The sequence below is a fragment of the Vicugna pacos genome, chromosome 20 (genome assembly GCF_048564905.1).
Source record: "Vicugna pacos chromosome 20, VicPac4, whole genome shotgun sequence".
Lineage (NCBI taxonomy): Eukaryota > Metazoa > Chordata > Mammalia > Artiodactyla > Camelidae > Vicugna > Vicugna pacos.
Window position 1 is genome coordinate 10,905,076 of NC_133006.1, and position 27,777 is coordinate 10,932,852.

A 27,777-nucleotide genomic window follows, 5' to 3' on the forward strand; every position below is an offset into this window, starting at 1 on the left:
GGCTAAAAATAAATAGAGGTAAAATGGATATTCTAAGACATAATGGGTAGGATTTTAATAAAAGAGTATTATATTATGATGTGATTGATACTGAAAAATCAGATATATGTATATAAGAACATATTTCTACATAAATGCATGGGGGAGACGTGGATGATGAACCCTAGACTATTGGTATGAGAGTGAGAGTGGACAGATAGATGTTCATTTTCACTTTATGTAGTTCCACCTGGTGTGCATCTTTTAAAAAGGGCACATTTGTCTAGTTTTATAATTTAAAGATTAAGAATTAATGTAAGTATACACACATATGTACCCATACAAGTGATGATGTTTCTATGAAGGTGGGGAGCACTTTTTCTGGGATATGAGTAATACCCAAAAGACTTAGCGAAAGGGTCAGCCAGAGAGAACAAACAGCCGTGTCAGACTCAGACTGACTTGCTCTCTCATTTCGGTCCTGGAATTTTTCTAAATGCTGCTAGTCTTTGGGAGTCATTCAGTTTCTTGGTTTTCCCATTTGTACAATGGCAACACTAAGAAACCTACCACCCCGGACTGTCTCAGGAATTATAATTAGCCCGCGGAAAGAGCCTGGCAGGTAAGGTCAGGTGCCAGTGGATGTTAAAAAGGCCACCGAACGCTTACTGGGAAGATATTATTAGTGCCAGATGCTCAGTTAGCTGAGGCACATTGATAAACGCAGTGGGAAAGAGACCAAGTTCTGGAAGGAAAAATTAATAAATTAAAAAAGGCCTGTCAGAGGGGTGGGTATAGCTCAAGTTGGTAGAGCGAATGCTTAGCATGCATGAGATCCTAGGTTCAATTTCCACTACCTCCTCTAAGAGTAAATAAATACTAAATAAACCTAATTACCTCCTCCTCACCAAAAAAAAAAAATAAGTAAATTAAATTCAAAAACTAAAAAAAAAAGGCCTGTCATTTTCTGGGAGGTCCTTCAGTTCCAAGCTTATCTTTGAAAAGCAGCTTGCTGGAAAGCGTGCCTGTTGACATGACTTCACCTTCATTTAAGCTGTGTCCTCCCCTGGGCCCAACGGCCAAGGCACTAATCAGGCGGGATCTCCCTGGGACCAAGACGCAAGTTTCTGTTCCCCGCCCTCCTCCTCTGCCATCGCCTCCTTCTTCTTTGTTCTCTATTTTAATTTTGTACAGTGGGATAACAGCGACTGCATTTTATTTTCTTTACTAGCCACATATGGCAGCAAAAAAAAAAAAATGTTCTGGTCTTTTCACCACTGGGAAGAGAAGATGGACTGACCATCCTATTAGATGAAATAAAGCCCACGATCTCTTTCTGGAAATGAAATATTGAAGAAGCACTAAAAAGGGAGTCACTGGACTTCATACCGGTAGGCAGCTTGGTGTTTGAGTAATTATTTCAGTATTTAAAGTCATTGGAGCAAGTTCAATTTGTAAAATAGAAAAATAGATCCCATTGTGATGGGATTAAATGTGGGTAAATGGGCACCTAACTCAGTATACAGAATAGACATAATGCTGAAAATCTCCCAGTACCTTTATCCTCTAATATCCCTCTATTGTAGATTCACAAAGGTGGGGAGAGAGAGACAATTTAAAAGTGGCAGTGGTCCTATTTCAACGAGTCTTGTCTAACAAGATAAACGCAAACTCAAATTAAAGTTTCTAATATAACCGTTATCCCATTTGCCATACACTCAGAAGTGAAGATACAGAAATGATGGCTCTTTCCTGAAGCCACAGAGCAAGTTAAGGATCAGCCTAGGATGAGATCATGGCTCACCCATCACTTTTCAGATTGACCTCACATCCTGAAAGTCTACAAATGGCACTGGAAGAGGAGCTGCCACTAACCATTTATGCTTTAGAACTCCTCTTCTCTCCAGCCTGTTCCCTTTGTGGTTAAGAACTTCAGGAAATAAGTGTTTTAAAAACTGTTGGAATCTTCAAGGTCACACTACTGTGTGCCGTGTGTCGTATGTGCCAGATATTTGGTCCCTCCCAGCCTTGGGCTTGACCACTGGTTTTGCCCAAGCCACAGAGATCCTGCTGATAATCCCTCACTGACATGAGTAATAAGAGAGCAAATGGCAATATTAAAGTTACTGCTGGACCCACACACTTACAGTCAAGTAATCTCCAACAAAGGAGGCAAGACTATACAATGGAGAAAAGACAGCCTCTTCAACAAGTGGTGTTGGAAAAGCTGGACAGCCATATGCAAACAATGAAGTCAGGACACTCCCTCACACCATACACAAGCATAAACTCAAAATGGCTTAAAAACTTAAACATTAGGACATCATAAATCTCCTAGAAGAGAACATAGACAAAATATTCTCTGACAGAAATCTTTGCAATGTTCTCCTAGGGCATTCTACCCAGGCCATAAAATAAAAGAAAAATAAACAAATGGGACCTAATTAAACTTACAAGCTTTTGCACAGCAAAGGAAACCATAAACAAAACATAAAGATAACCTATGGAATGGGAGAAAATATTTGCAAATGACGTGACTGACAGGGGCTTAATTTCCAGAATATGCAAACAGCTCATACAACTTAATAACAAAAAAACAAACAACCCAATCAAAAACGAGCAGAAGACCTACACAAATATCTCCCAAATGAAGACATACAAATGGCCAATGGGCACAGGAAAAAGTCCTCAATACTGCTAATTATCAGAGAAATGCAAATCAAAACTACAACGAGGTATCACCTCACACCAGTCAGAATGGTCATCGTTAAAAAGTCCACAAACAATAAATGCTGGAGAGGGTGTGGAGAAAAGGGAACCCCCCTTCACTGTTGGTGGGCATGTGGTTTGGTGCAGTCTTTATAGAAAACAGTATGGCGATTCCTTAAAAAACTAAAAATAGAGTTACCATAGGATCCAACAATCCTACTCCTGGGCACATATCCAAAGGAAACTAATTCGAAAAGATATAAGCACCCTATTGTTCACAGCAACACTGTATACAATAGCCAAGACATGAAGCAACCTAAATGTCCACTGACAGATGACTGGATTAAGAAGTTGTGGCATATTTATACAATGGAATACTACTCAGCCATTAAAAAGAGTAAAATAATGCCATTTGCAGCAACTTGGATGGGCCTGGAGATTGTCATTCTAAGTGAAGTAAGTCAGAAAGAGAAAGAAAAATCCCATATGACATCACTTACGTGTGGAATCTAAAAAAAAGATACAAATGAACTTACCTACAAAACAGAAACAGACTCACAGACATAGAAAACAAACTTATGGTTACCCAAGGGGAAAAAGCGGAGGATAAATTAGGAGTTTGGGATTAATGGTTACAAAGTACTATATATGGAATTAACAACAAGGACCTACTGTATAGCACAGGGAACTATATTTAATATCCTGTAATAAACCATAATGGAAAGGAATATGAGCTATATATATATATATATATATATATGAATCACTTTGCTGTACACCTGAAACTAACACAGCATTGTAAATCAATCATACTTCAATAAAAATAAATTTAAAAATACTCTGCATTTAGAATGTGTTGGAGTTCTCATGAGCACCCTTGGGTGACTACAAACCCAGAAATCAAAGTAGGGAACCCACATAAACCATCCGAACCCACTCCGGTTGCGCAGATCAGGGACAATGGAAACAGCCATTTTCAAAATCTTTGAATTGCAGCTTTGTAAAAGATCAGAGGTCATTTAGTCTTCATATCTCACAGTCTATTGTGGAAAAACATAACAAAAAGACAAAAAGGAAAAAAAAAGAAAAACTGGCCCCTTCCTCTTGGAAACATTGGTTTATGATGGAGAATTTGGCCTAGTGGTCATTTGCACATTCTCGCTCCTCCTTTATATTCTGAATGGAACCTTTTGGAAATGGAGTTCAGTGAAAATAATTTCATTTACCTGCTAACTGTAAGGTCTCAAATACAGGTCTACTCTGCTAGAAGAACAATCCCAGGTTGGCAGCAGAAATAGCCTAGCATCAATTTCACACGTGACTGGATTAATTCTGTCCCTGTTTAAGACCATGCTCTTTTTTTTTAAGAAGACACCCCAACATATTTGCGTATTCTCATAGATTTACATTTGTGCGAAGCTGCATAAGGATTCCGGAAAAAACGGTGTGCTCAGTAAGCACAATTGCTTCTTAGAGCGCTGTGTATTCCTTTCTGCCCGTGGGCTGAGCTCAACGTCTAGCCGTCTCGTTACCGCACGCAAGGTCCTTTACAACCCAGCCCAGCTCCCATGTCAGCTTTATCCCCTCCTCCTTCCCACCTCTCCTGTGGTCCAGCTTTACTTAACCAATTGCTGTCCCTCACATATGCCATGTTCTTCCAAGCCTTATGCTATTTCCTCTTTCCTTTGTTACTGGCAAAGTCTTACTTACTTTTTTTAATTTCCCGATCAGTATCATTTCATTCACAATCGTATTCTTGGCCCAGGACAAAATGAATTGCTGACTTATTTATGTTACCCGGTATTTTAATAAACACTGTTATATTGCTTGTCTGTTTTTAAAGAATCATTAGCTTAGATTTCTGTCTTCCCAAAGAGACTGTTAACTTCCCAAGGAAGTCGATAGACCCGTGCTGTATTTCGTTCTGTGTCTCCAATAGCGCCTAGCTCAGTGCTGGGCACACAGTAAGCAGCACGTTTCTGCTGAGTTGAAGTTAAGTAAGATTCTAGACACTTTGGTACCATAGCTCGTTCCCATCAGCTGGCTTCTTCCAATCTCTATTGTATTTTCTTCAGATTAGCATTTAGAACAATTCAGTTACACAGCATGATTCTCCCCAGTGGATGGGGCGTTTTCACCAGTCTTGCCCTTTTTTTTTTTCTTGCAGTGTCACTGGAGTGCCTTGAACGTGCAGCCTAATTCCACACACAGAGCTGTCCGTCTGTCCTTATCAACCTCCCACAGCCTACGAAGCCCTCAGTGTGCCTCTGTCCTTTGCCACAAACATGAGGTTCCAATTCTCTCTCATCGCCATTGGCCTGGAGGTTACCATGATTATTTTATTTGGAGTATTTGTTGAGTATGAAACGGATCAGATCACCGGCACCCAGTCACTTAGCACGCACGTGAATGGATCCCTTGACTTGTATCCGTGTGAGTAAGCGATCGCCTTCGTATTCTGGGTTTTGGGGTTCTCAGAATGTGAAGCCTTTGAATACTGTAATGGCTTGAGCTCCACACTGGAGCTCCCATGGAATTCTGTGACAGTGATGAATGCTAAAGGTATTGTAAGTTCATGTTGTGGCATCCGGTCTCTGTAGTTAATGCATTTGGATAGAATCTGTGTCTATTAAAACATCAGAACAAGTAGCTGAAAATTTAACTGATCAGTTTTTTGGTGTTGCCTACATGATGCTAAATGACCTTATTTTTCCCTTGCTCACTGGTTCTTCAAGGCATAAAAATCCCTTTCCCCTCTCCCAAAAAAAAGTGTCAAAGGTAACGTTGGAGGCAAAAAAGTAGAAACAAAATGGAATACTGAGAAGAGTCTGGGTTTCATGCGGGGGCCCTAAGGGATGTGAAGGGGTATTAAGGATAATACAGGATGTGACGGATGCAGTGAGGGTTTTATAATATTCTGAGAGGAAGGCAGTGTGTTCCTCTGGGACGAGAAGAAACGTGTGCGCACCTAACATATTTTAAAAGTAGAACCCTTCCCTTCGAATGGTAACTGAAGGAAAGAAGGGATTTAGTTTCTCATCCGGGAGGGCAGGCTATAAAATGGTTAGCAAAGCAATAAAAACTACTATTTACTGACTGCCTATTATGAGCCAGGCATGTTCATCACCTTGTTAACCAGGCAGAGAGGTGGTAAATATAACTATTATACAGACTGGCTTTTTTTTTTTTAATGAGGCACAAATAATTTCATTATTTATTATCTATTAAATGTTAAATTCTGTTAGTTTGTTAAATGTTTGAAAATAGTAATAAGATTTATCATCGTTCTAGAACATGTGTCTGAGCTTTTTAAAAACAATATGACATTTGTTCTCTCATTCTTGCATTTCCTGAGGGCGTTTATATAATGAGGAGTATTTTCAGTAGAAACTATGACCTTGAGTTACTAAGTGACTCAGCAAAAATGCACGTTTGCAAGTTAAGGGCAGAGATAGGACCATAAGTCAGAGACTCAGGCTCCAAATCGAGTTCTTTTTGCACTACACAGATATCCAAAAGGGTTTGTTTTGGGGTTTTTTTGCCTGTAATTATTTTTTTTTTATTGGAGTGTAGTCGATTTACCATGTTAGTTTCAGGTGTACAGCAAAGCAATTTAGTTCAAAAGGTTCTTGATTAAATAAGTTTATAGTCTGCAAGTTAGAGAGCACCAGCACGGAACAGGAGTCTGTTCAGCACCATCTGCTTTTGTACGTTTCATTTACTCGTTTGAGAAATATTTTTCCTATATACCAAGCAAACTTATTCAGAGGTAAAACAAATGAGACCTCTTTATTCTAAGACCCCACTGTTTGATACATAGGTGAAGGAAGAGCTGCAGCATAGTGTAAAGACAAAATGCCAAAAATAGTCATCTAGGTGTAGTGTTATTCAAAATAAAACTATCTTAAAAGATTAAGAGCTTCATAATTTGCATAATCAAGCTGAATTCTCTCAGTCCCAGGGTCATAGCTGGTAGGTAAAACTTCAACTCAGAATTTGAGGAAAAAACCAAGTTGGAGAGAAGAATTCATAAACGTGGCCATTTTTTTCAATTGCCTAGCAACCGCGTGACCCTTACACTCCGCTTGCAAGGAACATGGAAATTCATTTGGTTTATGATTCCATTAAGAAAATATCTATTTAGTTCCCAGTTCTTGTCAAGCAATCTTCAAGGCCCTAGACTCTAGGCAGTGAATAAAACAAAACAAGCGAAAGGAGCAAAGTCCATGAAGTTCATATTCCAATGAGGAAAGCCAGATTAAACACATGTAGCAAGTACACGCTCACACACCACGAGCTCTCCCTCGCTGTCAGGGCAGTGAGGCCAGGACATGGGCTGGGGGCAGAGGAAGGGAGAACACAAAGTGAAGTTTCACAAGGAAGGTAGTCTTCACTCATTCAAAGTGCCCTCCGTAAGCCCGCCTATACAAAATTAAAAGTTCTCTCCTCCTTAACGTGGCTCTCAAGATCTAAAATTCTCTAGAGGTGGGGTATCGTTCAGCGGTAAAGCAGGTGCTTAGCATGTGCAAGGTCCTGGATTCAATCCCCAGTACCTCTGTTAAAAAAATTTTTTTTAAATAAGAAAACTAAAAAATAAAGAAATAAATAAATTCTGGCTAATACTAATTTTCCAGTTTAGTTATATTATTCCTGCGAAGTATTTTGTAGAACAGCCCTAGAAACTACACGACTGTACTCTTCTACGTATATATTTTTTCCTATATTTCAAAGAATCGAGCTACACAAAACTTACTTAAGAGCATGAGTCACTGGTGAGAAGATTATTTAATTTTATTTTTTTGTTGGGGGTGGTAATTAGGTTTAATTATTTATTTACTTATTTATAATGGAGGTACTGGGGATTGAACCCAGGACCTCATGCATGCTAAGCAAGCGCTCTACCCCTTGAGCTAAACCCTCCCCCAAGGAGATTAATAAATATTCATTCATTAAGATGCAGACTTCAAGTGAAGTCAGCAAACACTTTGGGGTGCCCACCTAGCCCCACGCACTGTGCCAAGTGCGCGGATTCAGGCACAGAGAAGGCTCAGGGCTTGCCTAAGGAGCTCGCAGTGTGTAGCAACAGTTTTCAGGTGCAGTGTAGTGAAAGTCAGGAATGTTTCGCAAATAAATAAAATGTGATTTTAATTGAAATTTTAAATAAAACCAGTGAATAAAAGTTTCTTCATCCCTCCCTCTCTCTGACTCGCATTCTTGCTGTGCTTTTGAGAACAGCAGAAAAAAAGAACGATGTCTTGCAGCCCTGGCCTTTGCACCCATCCCAGGGCACAACCATGGTTGTGGGGACACGCCTGACTATCACGCTGCAGGTCACGACTGACCCCAGAGAAACTCATTTGAGCAACAAGCTCTCCTCCACGGTTTTTGGCTTCCATGGCACCCAGCAAAGGGTTGGCCATGAAGAGCCCTAGAGCCCAATCAGATGCATTCTCAGTGGCCCTACCCCGTGAGCCGTGTATCCATGCGTAACTGAGGAACTTGCTGAACAGCTGCAGGAGCCAGGCTTGCTGCTGGGGGTGTCTTAGAGATGAGCCATTTCGTCGTGATTCCTGTCTTCACACTTGCGCCCACTTCCTCCCAGGAGTGCCTTCCTGCCAGTGTCCCCTGGGTAGACTCTCTGAATAAATGATAAGGGGCACAGAGAGGAATGAGACAGACAGGCACAGGAGCAAATGAAATAAGGCCAGAGGGACCCCTCAGGGTGACAGCCAAGCCTGGCAACACCGTGCGGCGCATCTGGCTGTCGAAGGGTGCCCAGAAGTCGGCCGGGTAAACTAAGTGTTGGCTATGGGCTGGAGAAGGCATTCTAGGCAGCAGACTGCCATAGAAAATAGAGGGGAAAGAGGATTCTGCTTCATTTTGTTGGTTGGTTGATGGTAGTAGAGGGAAAGTTGGAATAATCAGTTGCATTTTACAGATGATGAATTATCAGGACCTATAAGATATCCTAGTCCAAGACGAACGTGGCAGTAAAATATAGAACAAAAATACCAGACCTTGCCAAGTTGACTTCTGGACACGAAAATTGCGCTCTCTTGGGAGTATCTGATTTAGACAAGTTTGGGCAGTCCTTAAAATCTGTCACAAGACTTCACAAACATTCCAACCACGAAAGAAATTTCTTTTTCCTTCCATAAATAGGATGCTTTATTCCTTCAATTGGCTGAGTCTGAGACCAGAAAATTAAACTCATAGCCCTCTCCCTAGTCCCTACCCACAAAAAAATTCCTACAGCAGCATGAAAGATAATACAACATCCTAATTGTTTATAAACCTTTCTATCCATACCTTTTTTTTTTCTTTTTACATTTAACCTAATTTTATTCATGCTTGCCTTGGGACGTGGAATAGATCACTCCGCGTACAACTTTTAAACTACAACAATGATGGACCTTAACTACTTCCATGCACACAAGTCTAACACTACAGGGTTTTTTTTTTTTTACTTTATTACAAAATGCTCCTAGAAGTCTATCCATCCCTTTTACACAGGATCATTACCCATCAAGCGCCTTCACCACTTTGTAAACCCTCTTCAGCGACTTAAATAATAGATGAGGTTCTTAAGCCCCCTTGTGGCGAAAAGCGGTAACAAGAATTAGATTAGCGGGAGGGAAAAACATTGGAGCTCAGTTAATACAGACATTCCTCCTTCCCTGTATAACATGTCTGGTTTTCCATCAGCTGTAAGAGATATTTTGGGAGCAACTAGGAAAATAGGAATATAAGTTCTTATATTATAATAAGAAATTATGATTATCTGCTAGCATGATCATGGTGGTGTGATTGTGTAGGAAAATGTCCTTGAATTTTTAGGGATGCATTAAGTATTTAGGAGTGAGACATGATGTCTGTAATTTACCCCAAAATAATTCAATAAGAACAAATAGTAGATGAAGCAGATATAGAGCAAAATGTTAACAGCTCTTAAATCTAGGTGATGGATACATGAGTGTCCACTATTCTATTCTACTACTTTTCCATATGTATGAAAAACTTGTACAATAAAAATTAGGAATAAAATGAAAAAAAAAAGTCTGGTTTTCCATCAAAGGGGGAGGGAGAAAGAATCTGAAGAATTATCACTCTCAGTGTGAGACATCACAAAATTAGTTAAAACGATTTTTAAATTAGTTGGTTACTGCACATTTTATAATCAGCAGATTCCAGGAGGAGCAAGAGTACTCTAGGAAAAAAGAAAAGAATGTTTAGAAGAAGAACTCAGTATAATGAAAAAAAAAAGTGAAGTCAGTAAGACTGGATTCTTATCTTTCTTTTAGCTTAGTGATTTTTCAACAACTCACCTAACTTCTCTGGACCTTAGAGTCTGACCTAAAAACAAAATAAAATAAAAAGAACGGGTTGTGGAGAGAGAAGAGTCTTGGAATTTCACCCAGTCCCAACCGTTCCTTCAGGGCGAGAAAACTGAGTTCCAGACAGGTTTAGCAAAGTCATAACCTGTTAGTAAGAGTCATGCGTGTCCTCTAAGTTCCACTCTCACTTAGTCTATGATCTGAATCAAATGTTTACGTATAAAAATTAAATGGTGGCAAAACAATTTGTAAAGGAAGATGAATGCATATGGTCCCCTATGTTTCAAAAGTTGAACAGGCTGATGTTAGTTGACAATTGCCCATTGACAGGTCAGATCAAATCCCAATACTGAACTTCTCTGGGTAGACGTGGGGTGAGGGTTGACATCTCGTATGGAGGGATAAGTCAGATATTTTTGCATATCTGCATTATCTCACTAGGGAAAAAAAAAAACCTGCAGCATCCTCTTCTCTGAGACCTCCCCCAAAGCTGCTGAGGAAAGAGAATCTTCAGATCTGTTTTTCTTTCTCACCTCCCTCATGCTGACTCTCAGGAAGTGGCGCCAATGAACAACAAAACGACCAAAAGCTCACTGTGAGGATGGGGTCCAGAGTAGCAACGCTCTGTGAACCTGAATCATGAAGTTTGGTCCAGCTTTCACATTCTCCCTATTCTTACATTTGCTGCACACATACAAAGTCAGACTAGCTTCCAGACCACCGAAGGACCCCAGAGGTTCAGTCAACGACACCAACTGGTGTCTGTCCTGGTATTGATCATAGCATAAGATTGTAGGGTAAGTCCCCACACCTCCAACGAGCCCTTTCCAACTATGGGTACCTTTGGAAAGACAGCATCTTTATCCACTTCCAGGTGTGATCTCTGCCGCACATTGGCTTATCCAATTTACTTCACAAAGTTTGAGGAAAAAAATGTGGTATACGAGTTGTGTCAGGGAAGTTCTGCAGAGACGAGGGGCGCCCACAGGGGAGGTGCTACAGACTAAGAGCGACATTAGTCTGAAACGAGGTTTCGGGGGGGTGCCTTACGATGGACCCCCGTGGTAGTGCAGCAGCAGGTTTGGGCAGAAAAAGTAACCTCGGCGGACCCCACGGGGAACTCTGGGAGTGGGATCGCCAAGCCTCAGGCGGCCCTTCCCAAGGCAAGGGGATGCTTATGTGAACCCGTCATTGGGCGCAGGCTGCCCAAGGGAAGGGCCGTGACCTGGACAAGACAAAGGCATTAACCAGAGGGAACTGAGAGCTGTCACCCAGCAGCACTCCCGGCAGCCAGGGGAAACAGAAGGAATAAATATTTCAAGTCCCACAGGGCATATCTGGGCTGTGCATCACAGCCCCCCTTACAGTAGACAAGCCGGAGTGGCATGGTCTCCAATCTCAAACACAGTCTCCTAAACCTGATGGTAGAAAAGAAGCAGAGAGAGCCAATGGGGAGAGACTGGGCTGAGTGCCTGGGTGGCCTACACGTTGTTTTGCTCATCCTTACACCCCTACCGTTGCTCAATGCAGGGACAATTTGGTGGAGTCAAGCCTGGGTTCAAATCCTGACTCCACCCTTTGATCAAATTAATTGGATTCTAATATTAGTTTCCTCTGAGATCAATTTCTAGGCATGTCCCCCCTTGTGCCTCCTTCCACTTAAACCTCTGGCCACAATGGCTCACATTAATTCAACATTTAAATGTTTTTTATTTCTCTCTGGTTTTATGTTTGTTCCCAGTTTGATCTCAGTTTGCTTTGTGCATATATGATAGGTTGAACCCTACGAAATCGCCCATAGTCAAACTGTTTTCATTGGCAGTTTCAATGCAAAAATGTCAATTTCATGTGGTTCAGCCTAACATAGGTCTTGGCAACTAAGCTGTAAATTTCTTGAGGGAAGAGCCTGTGTTTTTACCAACGTTTGATCATACGTTTGACTTATACAGTGCTTTATTGCATACTCCCTCCCATAGAGGGTATCATCCCACTCAGAGTTACTCTGTGAAATAGAGCCTTTTCAGTACTGCAGATGAGAACACAGAAGCCCCCAGAGAACACGTGATCTGTCCAATGTCACACAGTCATGTGACAGAACTGGGGGACCTGAGCCTACATCTCCAGACAGCAGGTCAAGTATTTGTTCCTCAAGAGGATATAGCCCTCCTTACATTGGTTTAGAAAGTGTCAACAGAGGGCATTATCCCATATGACTTGAATAACGATCTGGTAGGATTTCCAGGGCTGATGACAGGACACCCATTTGATGGACAAATAAACACTGCAGGCTCATTCATTTAGTCGTTACTCCCTCTCTTCCTGCGTGTAGGCTTTTATGACAGACTCAGGGGAGCAAAGGATGAATATGTCTTAATCTCTCCAATCAGGAAATTCACAATCTAGAGCAGGAGATGGACATCTCACCAAATAACGGTTACAGCGTGGTGCCTGTGAGATAGGTGGTAATGCAACGTGACACGCACTAAAGCTGAGGTTTGGGAAAGACAAGAGGAAATATTCATTTTCCCTGGGAGCACTGGGGAAGGCTGCAAGAGCGGTTGACGCTTGCACTGTGTTTTGCAAAGGTTTCCTCGGGTGGAAACTAATGGAAAACGCTTCAAGGAGAGCATAAAAGACACACTGGTATGACAGTGCATAGGCTTCCAAGAAAAGGCTCATACACTGAATAACTTGCCCAAGGTCTTACTATGGCTGGTAAGTGAGCCAAGCTGGCACTGGAACCGCATCTTCAGCTGCCCAGTTAATTCTGCCTTTGGAGTGTTTTCTGAAAAGGATGTTGCACCTAATAAATGGAATACACTATGATGGAATGCTTTCTTAGTGCTCCCCTTACACGGGTTTTTTTGTTTTTATCCCCTCTGCTCTTTTGCAGTATTCCAAGATATACACGTTATGATATTTGCTGGGTTTGGCTTTGTCATGACCTTCCTGAAGAAATATGGCTTCAGCAGTGTGGGCATCAACCTGCTCATCGCTGCTCTGGGTCTCCAGTGGGGCACCCTTGTCCAGGGCTACCTGTACAGCAACGGAGAGAAAACGCGCGTTGGAATCAGAAAGTGAGCATCGCTTATTTTTCCAGCCATTGTGTTTTCAGAGCAATTGTTTCCCTGTTTGGTCTCTTGACAGCCTCTGAACTAGCTTGCACATTGTCTCCTTTCGATGATAAAAAAAAATCCTTGGGAATCCAAGGATCTCAATCACCGCCTTGCTCTCCTGAGCTGGATCATTCATTCATGTCTATATCCTCTCTGATTTGACCTTCAGGGTGTGAGAAATCCCCTTCTATAAAATTATTATATTTTTTCCACCACAGCTACAGGAAGGAAAAATCCTCCACCAGTAACTTTTCTGAGATTTGTTTTTGAAATGTTGACACCCTAGAACATAATTCATGTATCCAATGGCCAAAAATAAGGTAAAACCCTAAATGAGATAGAGAACAGATAGGTTAAAATAAAGGAAATGCTGGAGCAACAGAGGATTGTCTGGCGAATGGGGGTGGGGGTGGGCGAGGCGGTGGGAGAGGATGAGGGTCGGCCTGGGAGAAGCACCTCATGGGGACGGGTGGGGAAAGGGGCCTTGCACGCTGGTCCGTTACAACGCTCACGTTTTAGGTGTGCATGATTCTTCAGTGCCTTCTTTCTTTCTCCCTCAGCATGATAAACGCCGACTTCAGTGCAGCCACAGTTCTGATTTCTTTTGGAGCTGTCCTGGGAAAAACGAGTCCTGTGCAAATGCTGATCATGACAATTATAGAAATCGCTGTCTTTGCTGGCAATGAGTACGCGGTTGGCGCGAGACTTTTGGTAAGGCGTAGGAGAGTTCCACTTTCCTAGCTTCGAGCATCACTTCTGATCACAACACGTACTGGACACCCACCACGTGCAGGGACGGACGAACCTTGGTGACAGTGATACCATAGCAAGTAGTAATAATTGTCCTCACTTGAGTGCCTACTGTAAACCACGAGTTTTTATAAGCACTACCTAATTTCATCGTCACCACAACAGTGTAAGGTCGGTATTATGTTGTGACTACTTACACATCATAAAACTGATCATCACAGATGCTAAATGACTTACTTGCCTGAATCTGGACTCAAATACAGAACCGTCGAGCTCTACAGCTCTTTTTATTAAAATATGTTCTATCAATGATTAATTCCTACTTTTACTTCAACCACGAAGTGAACAGCCCTTTCAAAGACTTTTATAAAAGCTTAGATCAAATTTCTTCTCCTCCATGAAAAATTCATTGACTTCCCCCCGAGGAAAAGAAATAGAATATTCCTGGGCACTCTCCAGTATTTTGTTTATGCTTCTACAGAGCATTTAATTCAATAACAAATATTTCTGACAATTTTCTGTTGTCATGTGTTAGTGATTCAATGACAAATTATCATGCATTCAACCACCTACCCATAGAATCACACACACACACACACAAATATTATTATTAATTGCAGTACATGCTATGAAATGGAGGGGCTGAGAGTATAGCTGTAAGACCTAATTTAGTTTGTGGAATCAAGGAAGGCCTCTCTGAGGAGGTGACAGCTAAGCGGGACCTGAAAGGTACAGAGGAGTTTGTCAAGTATGAATACCTTAAATAAATGAATACATGTGTATCATTTTCCTATCTTAATAAGCACAGGGTGATGTCTTGGCTTTGGCGCTCTGAACTTTCCCTCTAGAGACAGGAAATGTAGAAGATTGGATCAAATCTATTCAGTGTCCTAGAGACAGACCTCAAATATATTTCTTCAAATGAATCCTGGCCCTCCGCTGGTCTTCCCACCATCACAGCCGAGTGAAGAAAGATGCGAACAACCCAGGCTCTGTGAAGCTTCAAGTCTTTGAGCTGCAATTAAGTGAGGTTTCACTGCAAGGTCAAGCGAAGGCAAAAAGCACATTTGCTTCGATCGAGTCCAATGCATCCTATTTTGCTGACAATCTCCCTAACCTGCAGACGAAACCTAAAATGTCTTGAATGTCCACTGAGGACCTAGCACTTTAAACACATGGTCTCACCTAACTCGCACCACGGCTGCATCAGCTGGGTAATGCTTCCCCGTTTTACAGAACTGGAGATTCAGAGAAGTAATTTGTCTAAAGTCACACCAAAGCAGCGCCTGACCCGGGACTGAAAGTCAGTGCTATGTGGCTCCAAACCCTGTGCTTTTTCTTGTTCCCTATCCTGTTTCACTCCCTTTCTCTGACACATTCATTCTCTCTCTGGATCTTTCTTTGTTAGTTTGTTTAACCAGGGAAGCAATGGGCCTTCCTCCTGTAGAGAGTTTCGGCTCTACTTCCGTGAATGTTTTGCCCCCTCAGGCCTCTGACGTTGGAGCATCAATGACCATCCATGCCTTTGGAGCCTACTTCGGTCTGGCCGTAGCTGGTGTCTTGTATCGACCAACACTGAGAAAAAGGCATCCCAATGAGGAGTCTGTGTACCACTCGGACATCTTCGCAATGATTGGTGAGTGGTGAACCTGCCTGACTCATGTCTGTCTGGTTGGACACATGGGAAAGTTAACACCGACACAGACACAAAGATGCTCTACAAGGAACGTCCTACTCTGAGTCCTACTTTTGTGCATGCTGGCTCCGTGCCCCAGTTTTCCCCCAGCTCTTATGTAGCAAAGCCTCAAAGTAGAGATACCTTGTCAGTGCCCTGGATGCTCTTCCATATGCAGAACTGAGAGCCCTTTGTGTGGTTTACTGCAGGAACACTCTTCCTGTGGATATTCTGGCCCAGCTTTAACTCTGCCCTCGCTGACCCTGGAGTCAACCAGCACAGGGCCATGGTGAACACGTACTTCTCTCTGGCTGCCTGCGTCGTCAGCGTCTTTGCGTTCTCCAGCCTCCTTGAGCCCGGAAACAGGCTTAATATGGTAAGTGGTCTGATAACCCCCGTGGAAGTTTCACTAAGCAACCCTGATGGCTGTTCGGATGCGTGGTTCACTTCTGCATCACTGCCGAGCTGCCAGAACCAATCACAGCATGGCAGACCTTGGAGAATCATTTGAAAACAGCATGAACCATTCATTTCTTCTTCAAATTTGTACCCTGGCGAATGTAAAAGTGTGACCAAGGAATTTACGGCCTAGTAGGGAATATAGTCGTGCAAAAATCAAAGATCTGAAGCATATTTCTTTAAGGATAGAGCTAAGTGTTGCCCGATTTCTTAGAAAAACTTTCCTAGAAACAGGGCTTTTCAAGAGTAGAAAAAGAGACGGGGAGAGTACAAGGTGATTCTAATTTTCTACCAGCAAATTTCTCTCAAAGGAGTAACAGCTAAATGCAATGTGGGACCTGGAGCAGGATTCTGGAAAAGAAAAGGGACGTTGGTGGGGACACGGGTGAAATTCTAATCAGGTCTTTAATAGAGGTACGCCAATGCTAAATTCCTAGTTCTGGGATTATGTAAGACGTTAACATTGGGGGAAACTGGGCGTGGTATACATGGAAACTCTGCAATAGTTTTGCAACTTTTACAGGTCCAAAACTAACTCAAAATAAAGCATTGTTTAAATCCCACCCCCCCCCAAAATGATCTTTTGAGTTTCTCGCCTATGAGATAGAGAGAAATGGCGGAGAAGGAATAATTCTCAAAGCAACCACTCTTCTTTTCTAAGCTGAGGGAGAAAAGGGATATTGTAATATTTCTAAGCGTAGCTAAGGACGTGTATTTCAGTTTCCTGAAAGAAAACTGAAAACAATAAAAAGAAGCAACTGCACATGTACAGCTCTGTGGTTCTCTTTTAAAAGTACTGATAACCCTTCCTCCTCAAGCAGAACAGCCAGAATATGATTTTTCCAAGGAATTCTGGTAAATGGGAACTGGTTACTCTTTCTCTGTCCTCAGCTGTTCTCAGTAGAGTGACACATGAGAAAGCTATTGTCTTTGATGAATGATGCGTACGTTTCAATGTCTGTATATCCCTTCTTTGGTTACTGGGCTATCATGAACTCTGCAAAGCACACAGCAGCCATGAGCCTTTTTCGGCTCATGGAAACCACAAATGCATTCCAAAGCTGCATAAAGAGGCAGAACACTGCCAGAATAATTGCTGTAAACCCTCTCACCCTCCCACTATGCATTCTTTTGATTTGCTCACATCCTTCCCCACATTGGTCTCACTGACCTGTCTCCCACGTACAACCAAGGAACCCTGCAAGAAAGATACCAAATGTCAACTACTAGGAAGGAAGACCTTCTGGAATTACAAAGAACCCTCTTCTTAAAAAAGGATCTAGAGGGGGAAGGGATAAATTGGGAGTTCAAGATTTGCAGATACTAACTACTATGTATAAAATAGATATACAAGTTCTTACTGTACAGCACAGGGAACGATATTCAATCTCTTGCAGTAACTTACGGTGAAAAAGAATATGAAAATGAATATATGTATGTTCATGTATGACTGAAGCACTGTGCTGTACACCAGAAATTGACAACACCGTAAACTGACTATACTGCCATAAAAATATGTATTAAAAGAAAAAAAGAATCCACAGCCATTCCAACTGAAGAGTGTTCATGGGAACCACTGAATCCAAAATTGCTGTGGACCCTGCCCCTTTCAGCTCACCTCGCACACGTTTCTGTGCCGCACACAGGTTCACATTCAGAACGCTACCCTTGCCGGAGGCGTGGCTGTGGGCGCTTGTGCGGATATGGTGGTTCACCCCTACTTCTCTATGCTCATTGGGAGCATTGCAGGAATTGTCTCGGTGCTCGGGTTCAAGTACCTGACCGTAAGTATGAACAGGCACTCTGAGTCACACGTTGGATCTGCCCCATCATCTCACATCCCGCTGGCAGAGAGAAGTTATGAAAAGTCCTTTCCTGTGCACCTCTCCTTGGTTGGGGATCCTTTGCCTTCCTTTGCCTGCAGTTGAAATATTGCCTGTGTGTCAGTGGTCCCGTGGTTTCTACTCTTTCCTGCCTTCCTTTGTGGATATCAGCTACTAAGTTATGTGTTAACTTAATACGGTCTGAACGTTAAGTAGCTGTATTACTTTCCTCCAGGGAGTTCCTTGAAAGGGTTTGTTGTTCGTGGTGTTTGTTTTGTATAATTAAGGACTCTGAGCCCTTTTGCAGGGGATTTAGGATATCATCAGTGAGTAAAGATGAGTAGGACTTGAAGTCACTCACCTAAAATCTGTCTACCTAAGACTAAAGTGAGCAGTTTTGCCACCAGTGTGTTCCGATTCTTTGTTGTAAGTGGGTTTCAGATATGAACGGGCAACTGCAGATAAATTTTTCCTGCATGCTCATTTGCTTCAGTTACAGAGCTTTCTACAGCTATCAAAAGAATAAAGCTTCCTCTTTTTACAATTCTAGCCATTGTTCACCACTAAACTGAGGATCCACGATACATGTGGGGTCCACAACCTGCACGGCTTACCTGGTGTGATAGGAGGCCTCGCAAGCATCCTGGCCATAGCTGTGGGAGAAACTGACAGGTGAGTGCAAGAAGGGATTTTTCTGTCTCCCAAGGTCAAGTGCTTTTTTTACTCTCACTGTTTGAGAAAGCCAGTGATCAGAGAGATTTTTCTTTAGCTGTCCAGACCATGTTTGTAAGAACTGTCCTTGTTGAAGCCAAAGAGACACAACTGAGAGAATAAGAGTTGTGTTGGAAGATGTTTCTTAACCAACGTTATTAATGATTTTTTTTTTTCAGTGAATGGTCTTAATTTAAATTTCTCTGCCACAGGCAACTGTCTCCTAGCTGATAGGACAATGTGCTCGTCACAGTCAGATTACAGTAGGCTTTCTCTTTACTCGGTCCCACCAAAATCAGGTGCCTAGGGCATATGTGATGCACTGAGCAACCTCTCCATCCAGTCCACACAAAGAAGAGCGAGTTAGCATAATGTGGAAATCAGCTGGATCTGGGGGATCACAAAGGCCGGCGTATGTCTCCAACTTTGCTACCAAGTGCTTATGGTCTTTGACAAGCCACTCAACCTTTCTGGTTCTCAGTTTTCTCATCCGAAAAATGAGAGAATTGTATTATTAAGTCTCTAAAATCCCTTCTAGGCTCTAAAAGACCAAGATTCTTCCCCAGGTTGGAATCACTATTTATTTAACGTGGTCAGAGGAGGAACAGCCATCAGTCAAATTCAGAATGGAAGTGATCTCATAAGCCATCAGCTGACCTTTTTAGGCAATAATAGGAACAATTTGATATAAATGTCATCCATGCAAAACAGCTGGGAAGACCAGAGTCCCAGTCACTCAGGAAGTACCACAGGAGGAATCAAAATGCCCAATTTTTAAAGCCAGTTAAAAGCATGGAGAAAAGGTGAACGTGTGCTTGAAAGCATTTCAACGAGACCACTGGCTGGAGTCGCAGAATTTGAAAAGAATGTTTCTCTTCAATTTTAGCAGATGAAAAAATAACCGTGTTAGGACCAGTAATGATAAATACTTGAAAAACTTGCTGAATCGAATAGAATATTTACTTCCTCCTTCCTGGTTATAGTTGACCCGTTTCTTTCTTTTTTTTTTTTTTTCTTCTTAATTCCTTTTGCAAATTTGGAGGACAACCCCAGAAATATCCACATCTCCTTTTAGTTCTTTCCAGGACCCAACAGAGGGTGGAGACCAAACACTAATGTATTTTAATGCAAATCAAGCATGACAGAAGCTTGAGTTAATGAGTTCAACTCCTAAGTGTTGCAGCGTGTAAATACTCTGCAGACTCTTCAGAGGTGCCTCAGGATTAGGAACGGAGGAATTTCTGAGCAGCATGCCTGGACCAGCTCTACAGATGCAATAAAACAAGTCTATCTGGCTGGGTCTCACTGGCAGGCCAGATTTTGGGTAGGTTCCAGGTTGAGAGTCTAGTCTTTGGTTATTCAGGCTTAGCAACAACTTCTTAATTCATTCAGGGGGAGTTGAGGGAGGCAAGCCTTGGAAGGCACCATCCACGTGTGTGGATTCACATGTATCTCACACAGCAGAGAAAATACTTTGTCTATGAGCCAAGTCTGTTTACTCACATGGGTCTGATAAGAATACCGAAATGCAAATCAGGTTTCTTGGCAAACCTAGAACAAGGAGAAGTTGATATACTTAAGGGACATTTTTGCAAATTATGGCAGCCTAATTCTAATAGTGCTGTTAATTTTGTTTACCCCAGAGTTTCCCAAGCCTATTTTATCATGGAGTATGTTTTGTCAAAAATATCTTTTAATATTGTAAAAGATCTTGGCCAAATTAACAGCAGTTTACAAAAGAAGAAAATTAGATTAGTTAAGTATGTATTAAATGTTCAACCTCACTAGTAACTAAAAAATGCGAATTAAAACCAGTTATCATTTTTCGGTTATCAAATGTATAAAGATTTAATGAATAATAATACTTAAAAATTTTTAAATATGAAACATGTTTTAATATGAAACATATTTTAAAATAGGAAACATCAGAAACCTAAATATCCAATCTGTAGGCCAAAAACTACAGTATATTTGTATAGTGTAATACTCTGTAGCAATTAAAATTATGATCCAGATCTACATTTACTGACATAAAAGGACATTAAGATTAAATGGGGGGGGAGGGTGTACCTCAGTGGTAGAGCGTGTGCTTAGCATGCACAAGGTCCTGGGTTCAGTCCCCAGTAGTGCCATTATAATAATAATAATAATAATAATAATAATAATAATAATAATAATAATAATAATAAAATAAAGTCTACCTCCCCTCTCAACAAAAAAAAAAGATTTAATGGGAAAATCAGTATCGTGACATAACTGTGTTTTTATAACAATACTTGTTTATATTTTACATATTTAAACTGAAAGGATTGGAGGAAAATTAAACTGTTTCCCTCCTCTTTCTTAATTAGCGGTTTTGAATATTTTTAGTGATCATGTGTTTTGAGCATCATTTTTTCTGTAGTAGAAAAAAAACTGAACCCTTCAAATAAAGGGAGGGGGGTAGGAAATCTGAGTTTAGTGCATTCTTTCCTTTGAATGATGAGGAAGAAACGACACAATCTCCAGGTCCAGCGGTTTGCTTTCCTGCAATCACTCATCTGTTCTTTCAACTCTGTTAATTGCCTTTTCAGAGTGAGGCACTGTGCTTAAGGAGATTTCCGCCTTCCTAGTTTATTTGTCACTCTGTGACACCCTAACGCATTTCAGTAGTTTTATCATATTCTTCCATTCCCCAAATTATAAGGCATTTTTTCACTCATTTCATTTGAAGGTAACTAGTTCTAAGATACAAAGATACATTTATTGAGTTGTCCCTACCATCCATGCTAAAATCAGCTTTTCCGATTTTTGAATTTCATCACAATTATTTTGGGGGAAATGGGGAAAAGAGAGATGATGGCAGCTCATGTTTGTTTTCTATGTTGCTCGACCCTCAGTGCCTGGAAGGGAAGCTGGCACACAGCAAGTACTCAATAGATATTTCAGATCGCAGATTTCTAGAAAATTCGAAACCCATTCTAAGGAAGCTCTTTTCATCATCCCTAAAGAAAAAGGTGGCTCTTGCTTAAGTGCTTATAAGAATTTTTGAACGTTGATCAGAGTTTCAAAGAAAATAAATACATGATGAAATAAAAAGGAAACTTGCTAACAAATGTTTCTGCTGGTGTGTCATGCTGCACTCTGGCCGGAAGGTGGCGGGCGTGCACGCTTTCAGATGAGATCTGTTTGCCGGCGTCTCTGTAACTGACTGTACTTCCATTTTTTAAAAAATGTTTCTTAAAGTATAAGAAGCAGAAAAATAAAGTAAAAAAAAAAAAAACAGTTCAAGTCTCTCGGCCTCCTAGGCACTCCATGGACCGGCAGGCGGCAGCGCTGTTTACTTCCATCGCAACAGCAATTGGCGGCGGGCTAATCACAGGTGAGCATGAAAAGTGAACGCTTCCCTGTACCTCGTGCTCTCAGCGTAGTCGGCGTTAAGAAACGTATCGATCGGTAAACTTATAACTTTTCTAAACTTCTGGCAGGAATCAGGTAAGCTCAAGGGGGTGACTTTCTAACAGTATTTCGATTACCCGGCAAGCTGGTTCCCTCTTCCGCATCGTAACTGCTCTTCTCCCCACCTGCCCAGGTTTGATTCTAAGGATACCCGTCTGGGGGCAGCCGGCCGACCAGGACTGCTATGATGATGCCGTTTACTGGAAGGTACCGGAGAGTGTTCTCACCAAGGGTGCACACGGTGACGACACTAGGGAGAGTTTTGCCCACCAAGCCCAGGTGTCTGTGCGGCATCCCCGCGATGAAACTGAACTCCCTGTTTATAGAGAGGAACTGAGATAGTAGGTAATGCGTCCAGAAAGAGAAAATCAGAACCCACGGTATTTTCCAGAGCAGAAACTAGAGGAGGAAAAAGACCGACTGTAGTTGGCAAAGGCTCTCTCACTCCTCCAAGAGCAATAAAAAAAAATAGCTCCTCGTAAAAACATAGGAATCTTGGGCGGTCATGTGAGATTTTACACCACATATAAAAGTAGACGAAACGGGGGGTTAGAGTGAGAGAGTTCGTGCCTAGCATGATGAGGTCCTAGGTTCAATCCCCAGTACCTCCATTAAATAAATAAATAAATAAATAAATAAATAAATAAATAAATAAATAAATAACCAACCAACCAACCAACCTAATTACCTCCACCACCACCCCCTAAAAAAAATAAATAAAAGTAGACAAAACAGGTGGAACATGTGAGGCTGAAGAATGTCAGTAAAACAAGAGGCTCAATGAATAACAAAATATCAGCCTCTTTCAGTCCTCCAGTTTCTACCTCTTTATTTCATTGACATTTTTTTCTCCCAAATTATTTAAGAGTGATAGATACATGGATGTGTTCAATGGGATTTTTCAGAGCAAACAGGTCTGGGAAAGAGACTATCGTCAGGGTGGGTGGGATAAAGATTTTTGTTCTTTCAGTTTTTCCCATCTCAAACAATTTTTATTCTCAGTTCTTTCTAAGCTTGAATAATAATTACAGAACATATCTTTGTTTCGATACTAACCTCGGACAGACCCAGTGAAAGAAACTAGAAAGTGCCCTAATCTTTTTTTTTTTTTTTTAAGGTCCCTCAGAGGACAGAACATGACTATCATTTCCAGGAATATGGCGGCCACAGCCATCAGGAAATTGAGATCTAAAAACCATTCTGGTGCCTCACCTCTTCCCATGATCCAGAATCAAAACAGAAAGGCAGCACCCATTGAAAATATGGACTCGATGGATAGATCCTGAGCCCCAAATGTCCAGTGTGAAAATGTTTTAACATTACCTGGTGCTGTCTCTTGGTATCCAATGACTATCTAGTTACAGAAATGTGATTCATGAAACAGATAGTCAAATGGATTCTATACAGAACCCTCAGATTACTCTCGCCAGTGGGGTGGGTATAGGGCGAACATTCCACATCTTTTCTTGTATTTTTTTTTCCCCACATAGAGGAGGATTTATAAAGAAACCAATACTTTCTAATTTTGTCAGTTCCTTAAAGTACATACTATGTCTTCAGTCCCAAATGTATAAAACTGAAGCCAATGAAATAATAATTTATGTTAAAAATCTATATAAGAAATAAGAAAGAAATATGTTTGTAAAGCAGTCATATGATTGTTTTTGGCAGTACTTTCTTCATTTAAAAAATGGTCAGGTTAATAATGTCATGTCTTTATTTGAATATTCTTATGCTTAATTTCTTTTGCATGTTGACCATTTGCAACAAGAGCTCAAATACTATCTGGACCAAAGTCTGTTTTGTATAAAGTTTCAGTGAATTATAATGTTATTATAAAATAAAGCAATTTGTCATTGACTCTTTTTTCTTTGGTGGTTAGAATTCATTTTAATAACGAGCACACAGACACACACACACACATTCCTCATATTTAGTCTGTATTCAATCCAAATAAATTGTTACTTACTATGTATTCACTATTTTTTTTTAAATCAAATTATTGTCTTATGTTAGAGAATACATTTTAAAGAATTGAGTTTTAGAAAAGGTAACTGACATAGTCCTATAAAGCCATTCCTAGGGAAATCACATACACTTTTCTTCTCTCTGGAAACTTTGAAGATTTTTTTCTTCTGTTTCTGAGGTCCTGGAATCTTGTCAGGATGAGCTTCAGTGTCACTGAGAAAGTCAGTCTTTGGCTCCTGGATGCAAGATCTGAAAACTTACAAACTGTCCCCTATTTGGCCAGCAGTTGCTTATTCAGACTGATTCCTACAACCCTCTGACACGTGCTCATTTTACACTTTCTCTGTTCCAGCTCTGAAATCAGCCATTTCTCCAAGTTATGGTTGCTTTTAGCGGAATTTAGATTCTCCGCCCCGCTGGAGTTATAGGAAATATAAATGAGTATGTGGGTGTGTGCATTTGCATCTACAAATATTTCAATATATACCTAGATACTGCTCTGTACAGTGCATTCTGTGCTTTAAGCCTTATTTTTGAAAATGTGATTTTGTTCCAGTGTAAATAAGGAAATATGTGCATATGTTGGGCTGCGCCCTGTAATCCTGCAACCCTTGTAATTGCCCAGCGGGTAAAGAAACAACCCAGGGGTAGTGACAGAGACATCAATGATTCATTGAACAGGGAATCTTACAAGTCGGGGGTAAAGGTCCTGGAGGGACACCCCACCGTGGACAGCCCACCACAGGCGGAACACAGCAGCAATCTTCACTACACAGGGGAGGAGGAGGCTGTTATGGGCCAGGATGTCAGAAAGGGTCAGGGGGACTGGGGTGAGCACTGCTGTTTCCTGTCAATGACCAAGTGATCGAAGGTACTGGAACATTCTTGTCTAAGGGCTAGAATGGTTGTTAGGTGGGAGTTGGACCAATCACACAGGTAGTTACTGATTAAACTTCCAGCTTAGGACGGGAGGCACTTATGTGCACAAGATAAGGGTGAGGCAGGGCCTGGCAGGGCCATGTACAGAGAGCAAGAGAGAAGCCATCTTCTGAGGCCTGACCCCACAGCACAGCACAAATTTCCTGTTTGCTTAGGCATGATTTTGTTCGCAAGAAACACAAGACTAACACAGAAAACTGCATCCAGCTGAACCAAGCCTTTGTCGACTGAAATAAGTGCACAGCCTAAAAGTTGAGTGATGTTTTATTTGGCAGACGTTTATGAGGACTCGAACCCCTTTGAGCCCAGGATGACAGCCTCTCAGATGGCTCTGAGGGACTGTTCCTAAGAGGGAAGCCAGGATATATAGGAGTTTTACAGCAAAGACCAGGTAGTGGAACATTAAAAGATCACTTGTTAACTGAAGAAAACCAGGTATCTCAAGTTAAAGAATTTAGTGCTTTTCTATATATGGGAGGGAGCAAATGTTTGGACTCATCGAATTCATTCCTTTGACAAGCACCTAGGTATCTAGGCCCAGTATCCTGTCCTTTCTACTCTGAGTCCCCTCAGAGTGTGCCATTGTGAGTGGCTGCAGAGGCCGGGCTGCAGGCCTGTCCTCACTGGGGGGGGGTTGGGGGGGGCAGCAGCCGCTGATGACGGCTTCAGCATTCTTTGTTTACTGATACGGTTTGCAGTATTCTTCGTTCACACCTTGAACACAAAACACACACATGCACAGACACACACACACACTCTTCTGACATCGACCACTTACTTCCCTCCAGCTCGGGGGCATGAGCCACACGCATTTCACCTAGCAATGACGCGTGAACATGCGCTACGCACGGGCCACCAGGAAAACCACGCAGCCTCGGTTTCCGGAGTTTTCATTTGGGTCACATAGATGTGTCCGACCACTCTCGCGGCTGCCCTCAAGTCTCCACCCTGCAGAGACTGGGCTGTTACCCCACATCATCAACCACACTGTAAGCAGAGACTGTCCAGGTGGCCCAAACCCAATGCGCTTTTATCAGGCAGGACATTCCGAGGGTTCGCAGTTACCTCCCAGAAGCTCGGAGCTGAGGCCAGACTGCGAACAATCACGTTACCAGCTTACTTAACACAAACCTTTCAAAAACATCCAATCCAGTGCTCACTTGTTTTATAAGGGCAGTGAACGGAAGTGGTCACTTCTGGTTGGATATATTAGAAAGACTCTAAAGACCAGGTGCTGAAACAACATACAACAGGAAAGGAAACAAAACGGCTCTTGCATCAGGTGGAAACAAGGCAACAATAAAGACGGCAAAGTAACAGGAAAAACTAGAAAGATTCTTCATGCAGATTGCTCATCTCGTGTCTGGAAGTTCTTTAAAGAATCTGAACCTGAACACCTTAGACGATGCACTTTTTGTGAAGTTTATGCCGGAAGAAGGTGGAATTTCAATCACCAGACTCAAAGGCCTTACAGCAAAAGGTTGGTGAATAAAGCCACGTGTGTGACCTCTAGTCCCTAATTCCTTGTCTAGTTTTAAACAAGTTTTCCAGTAGCATGCCGATCATGAGGTAACAGGGATTTGGCAACATTCAATTTCACTCAAGCCTTGTGCTTCTGGCCACAGGCAAGATGAGAGAACCCTCACCATTCTGTGCTCCAGGAAACAAAACAGTTTATTGATTTAAAAAAAAAAAACCTTCCCCATCTGATTCAGTAAGACTCACAAAAGCCCTTTGTTTACCTAGGACAAGGCCAGGCTCAAATTCCTATGCTCTGCCTCATAAGTTATTACCTCAACTACTCGCTTCACCAACCAATCAGAACAAAACGCTTGTTAGACAAACTGGTTAAGCGTCGCTCTCCTTTTCCTCCAGGGCTCGGAACTTTGGCCCACCCCCCAGCAGGAGCCTGCAGATCTCCCTGCTCAGAATAGGTGGGCTTGGGGTGGGGGTAGGGGGCGAAGAATCTCTGAGCCACTGCCCCACCTGTCAGCCCACTTCCAGGAACCCTCTTCCTCCCGGCCTTGCTTTCTCCTCTCTGCACAGACTCCCAAGATGCTGGCCGAGGTTATCACGACCAGAGCATTCGCCTGTTACAACAGCCCCTTTCTCTCCCTTGCAATCATCTTTTTGATTTGGGTCTCTGCTTACTCAACTTGTTTTTTATTCGACAGATTCTGCTGAATATTGGGGCTCTACAGATTATGGGCTACAATTACGTAAGGGGAACCAGTTTAAAATTCACCCTGAGGAAAGGAAAATAAAGTTCAACAGTGAATACGAAAACGAAGCTAGGGACTCTCTCATCCACTTTAAAGACTAAGCGGATTTTAGGCTAAATACGTAGATATTTTCTTCCTCATGTGAATATTCATAAATTTAAAATGTTACATACACTGTATAGCTATCTATGAACCTAGAATACTTTTTCTTTATTCATTCTGTCTGTTCTAATTTTCTTCCTTATTTCTCTTCCTTTTTCTCTTTTATAGACTGGAAGGCATCTATGTGTCTCTCCTCTCTACTGCTTTTTTTGAGTCGTTGCCCGGTTGTCAGCAAAACGCTGCCCCTCCTCGCCCCCATCTCCCGCTTTCCACGCCCCTGTTGTCTCAGGCTTGGGCCAGTGGAACCCGCCCCTCTTCCTGAGGGGCAGCCCTGGGGCCTGGCCCAGCTCAGAGGCACTGAATGCTTCTTTTGGTATGTTTATGTGCCTTATCCATTCCCGAATCACTTAAAAGCAGTAAATAATACCGTTTAGATTCACTGGATGATTTGATTAAAAATCTCAAACTCGACTCAGATGACCTATTTCTGTATTTTTTTTCCCCTTATTTTGGGCTCACGATTCAAATCTGAGAGACTAGTTTGTAATTACT

General features: G+C 41.8%; 2 protein-coding genes across 5 annotated transcripts in view; one reads left to right on the plus strand and one right to left on the minus strand.

Annotated features, from left to right (window-relative positions):
- C20H6orf141 (chromosome 20 C6orf141 homolog) overlaps nucleotides 1-27,777 on the minus strand; it is a 138,746-nt gene that overhangs the window by 81,484 nt on the left and 29,485 nt on the right. The gene's annotated exons all lie outside the window — the stretch shown is intronic.
- RHAG (Rh associated glycoprotein) lies at nucleotides 1,231-27,503 on the plus strand. Of its 3 annotated transcripts, none has more exons than XR_012062106.1 (11): nucleotides 1,231-1,370; nucleotides 4,856-5,121; nucleotides 12,916-13,099; nucleotides 13,699-13,849; nucleotides 15,377-15,524; nucleotides 15,773-15,939; nucleotides 17,669-17,806; nucleotides 18,396-18,517; nucleotides 21,844-22,030; nucleotides 22,128-22,201; nucleotides 23,112-23,158. XR_012062106.1 is itself a non-coding variant. In XM_006202154.3 (11 exons), the coding sequence occupies exons 2-11, from the start codon at nucleotides 4,974-4,976 to the stop codon at nucleotides 23,184-23,186; spliced, it is 1,281 nt and encodes a 426-aa protein (XP_006202216.1). In that variant the 5' UTR covers nucleotides 1,231-1,370; nucleotides 4,856-4,973; the 3' UTR covers nucleotides 23,187-27,503. The 3 variants fall into 3 exon arrangements, 2 of the variants coding, with proteins under 2 accessions (XP_006202216.1, XP_072800937.1); XM_006202154.3 differs by having other exon boundaries at nucleotides 21,844-21,917; nucleotides 23,112-27,503; XM_072944836.1 differs by lacking the exon at nucleotides 17,669-17,806 and having other exon boundaries at nucleotides 21,844-21,917; nucleotides 23,112-23,836.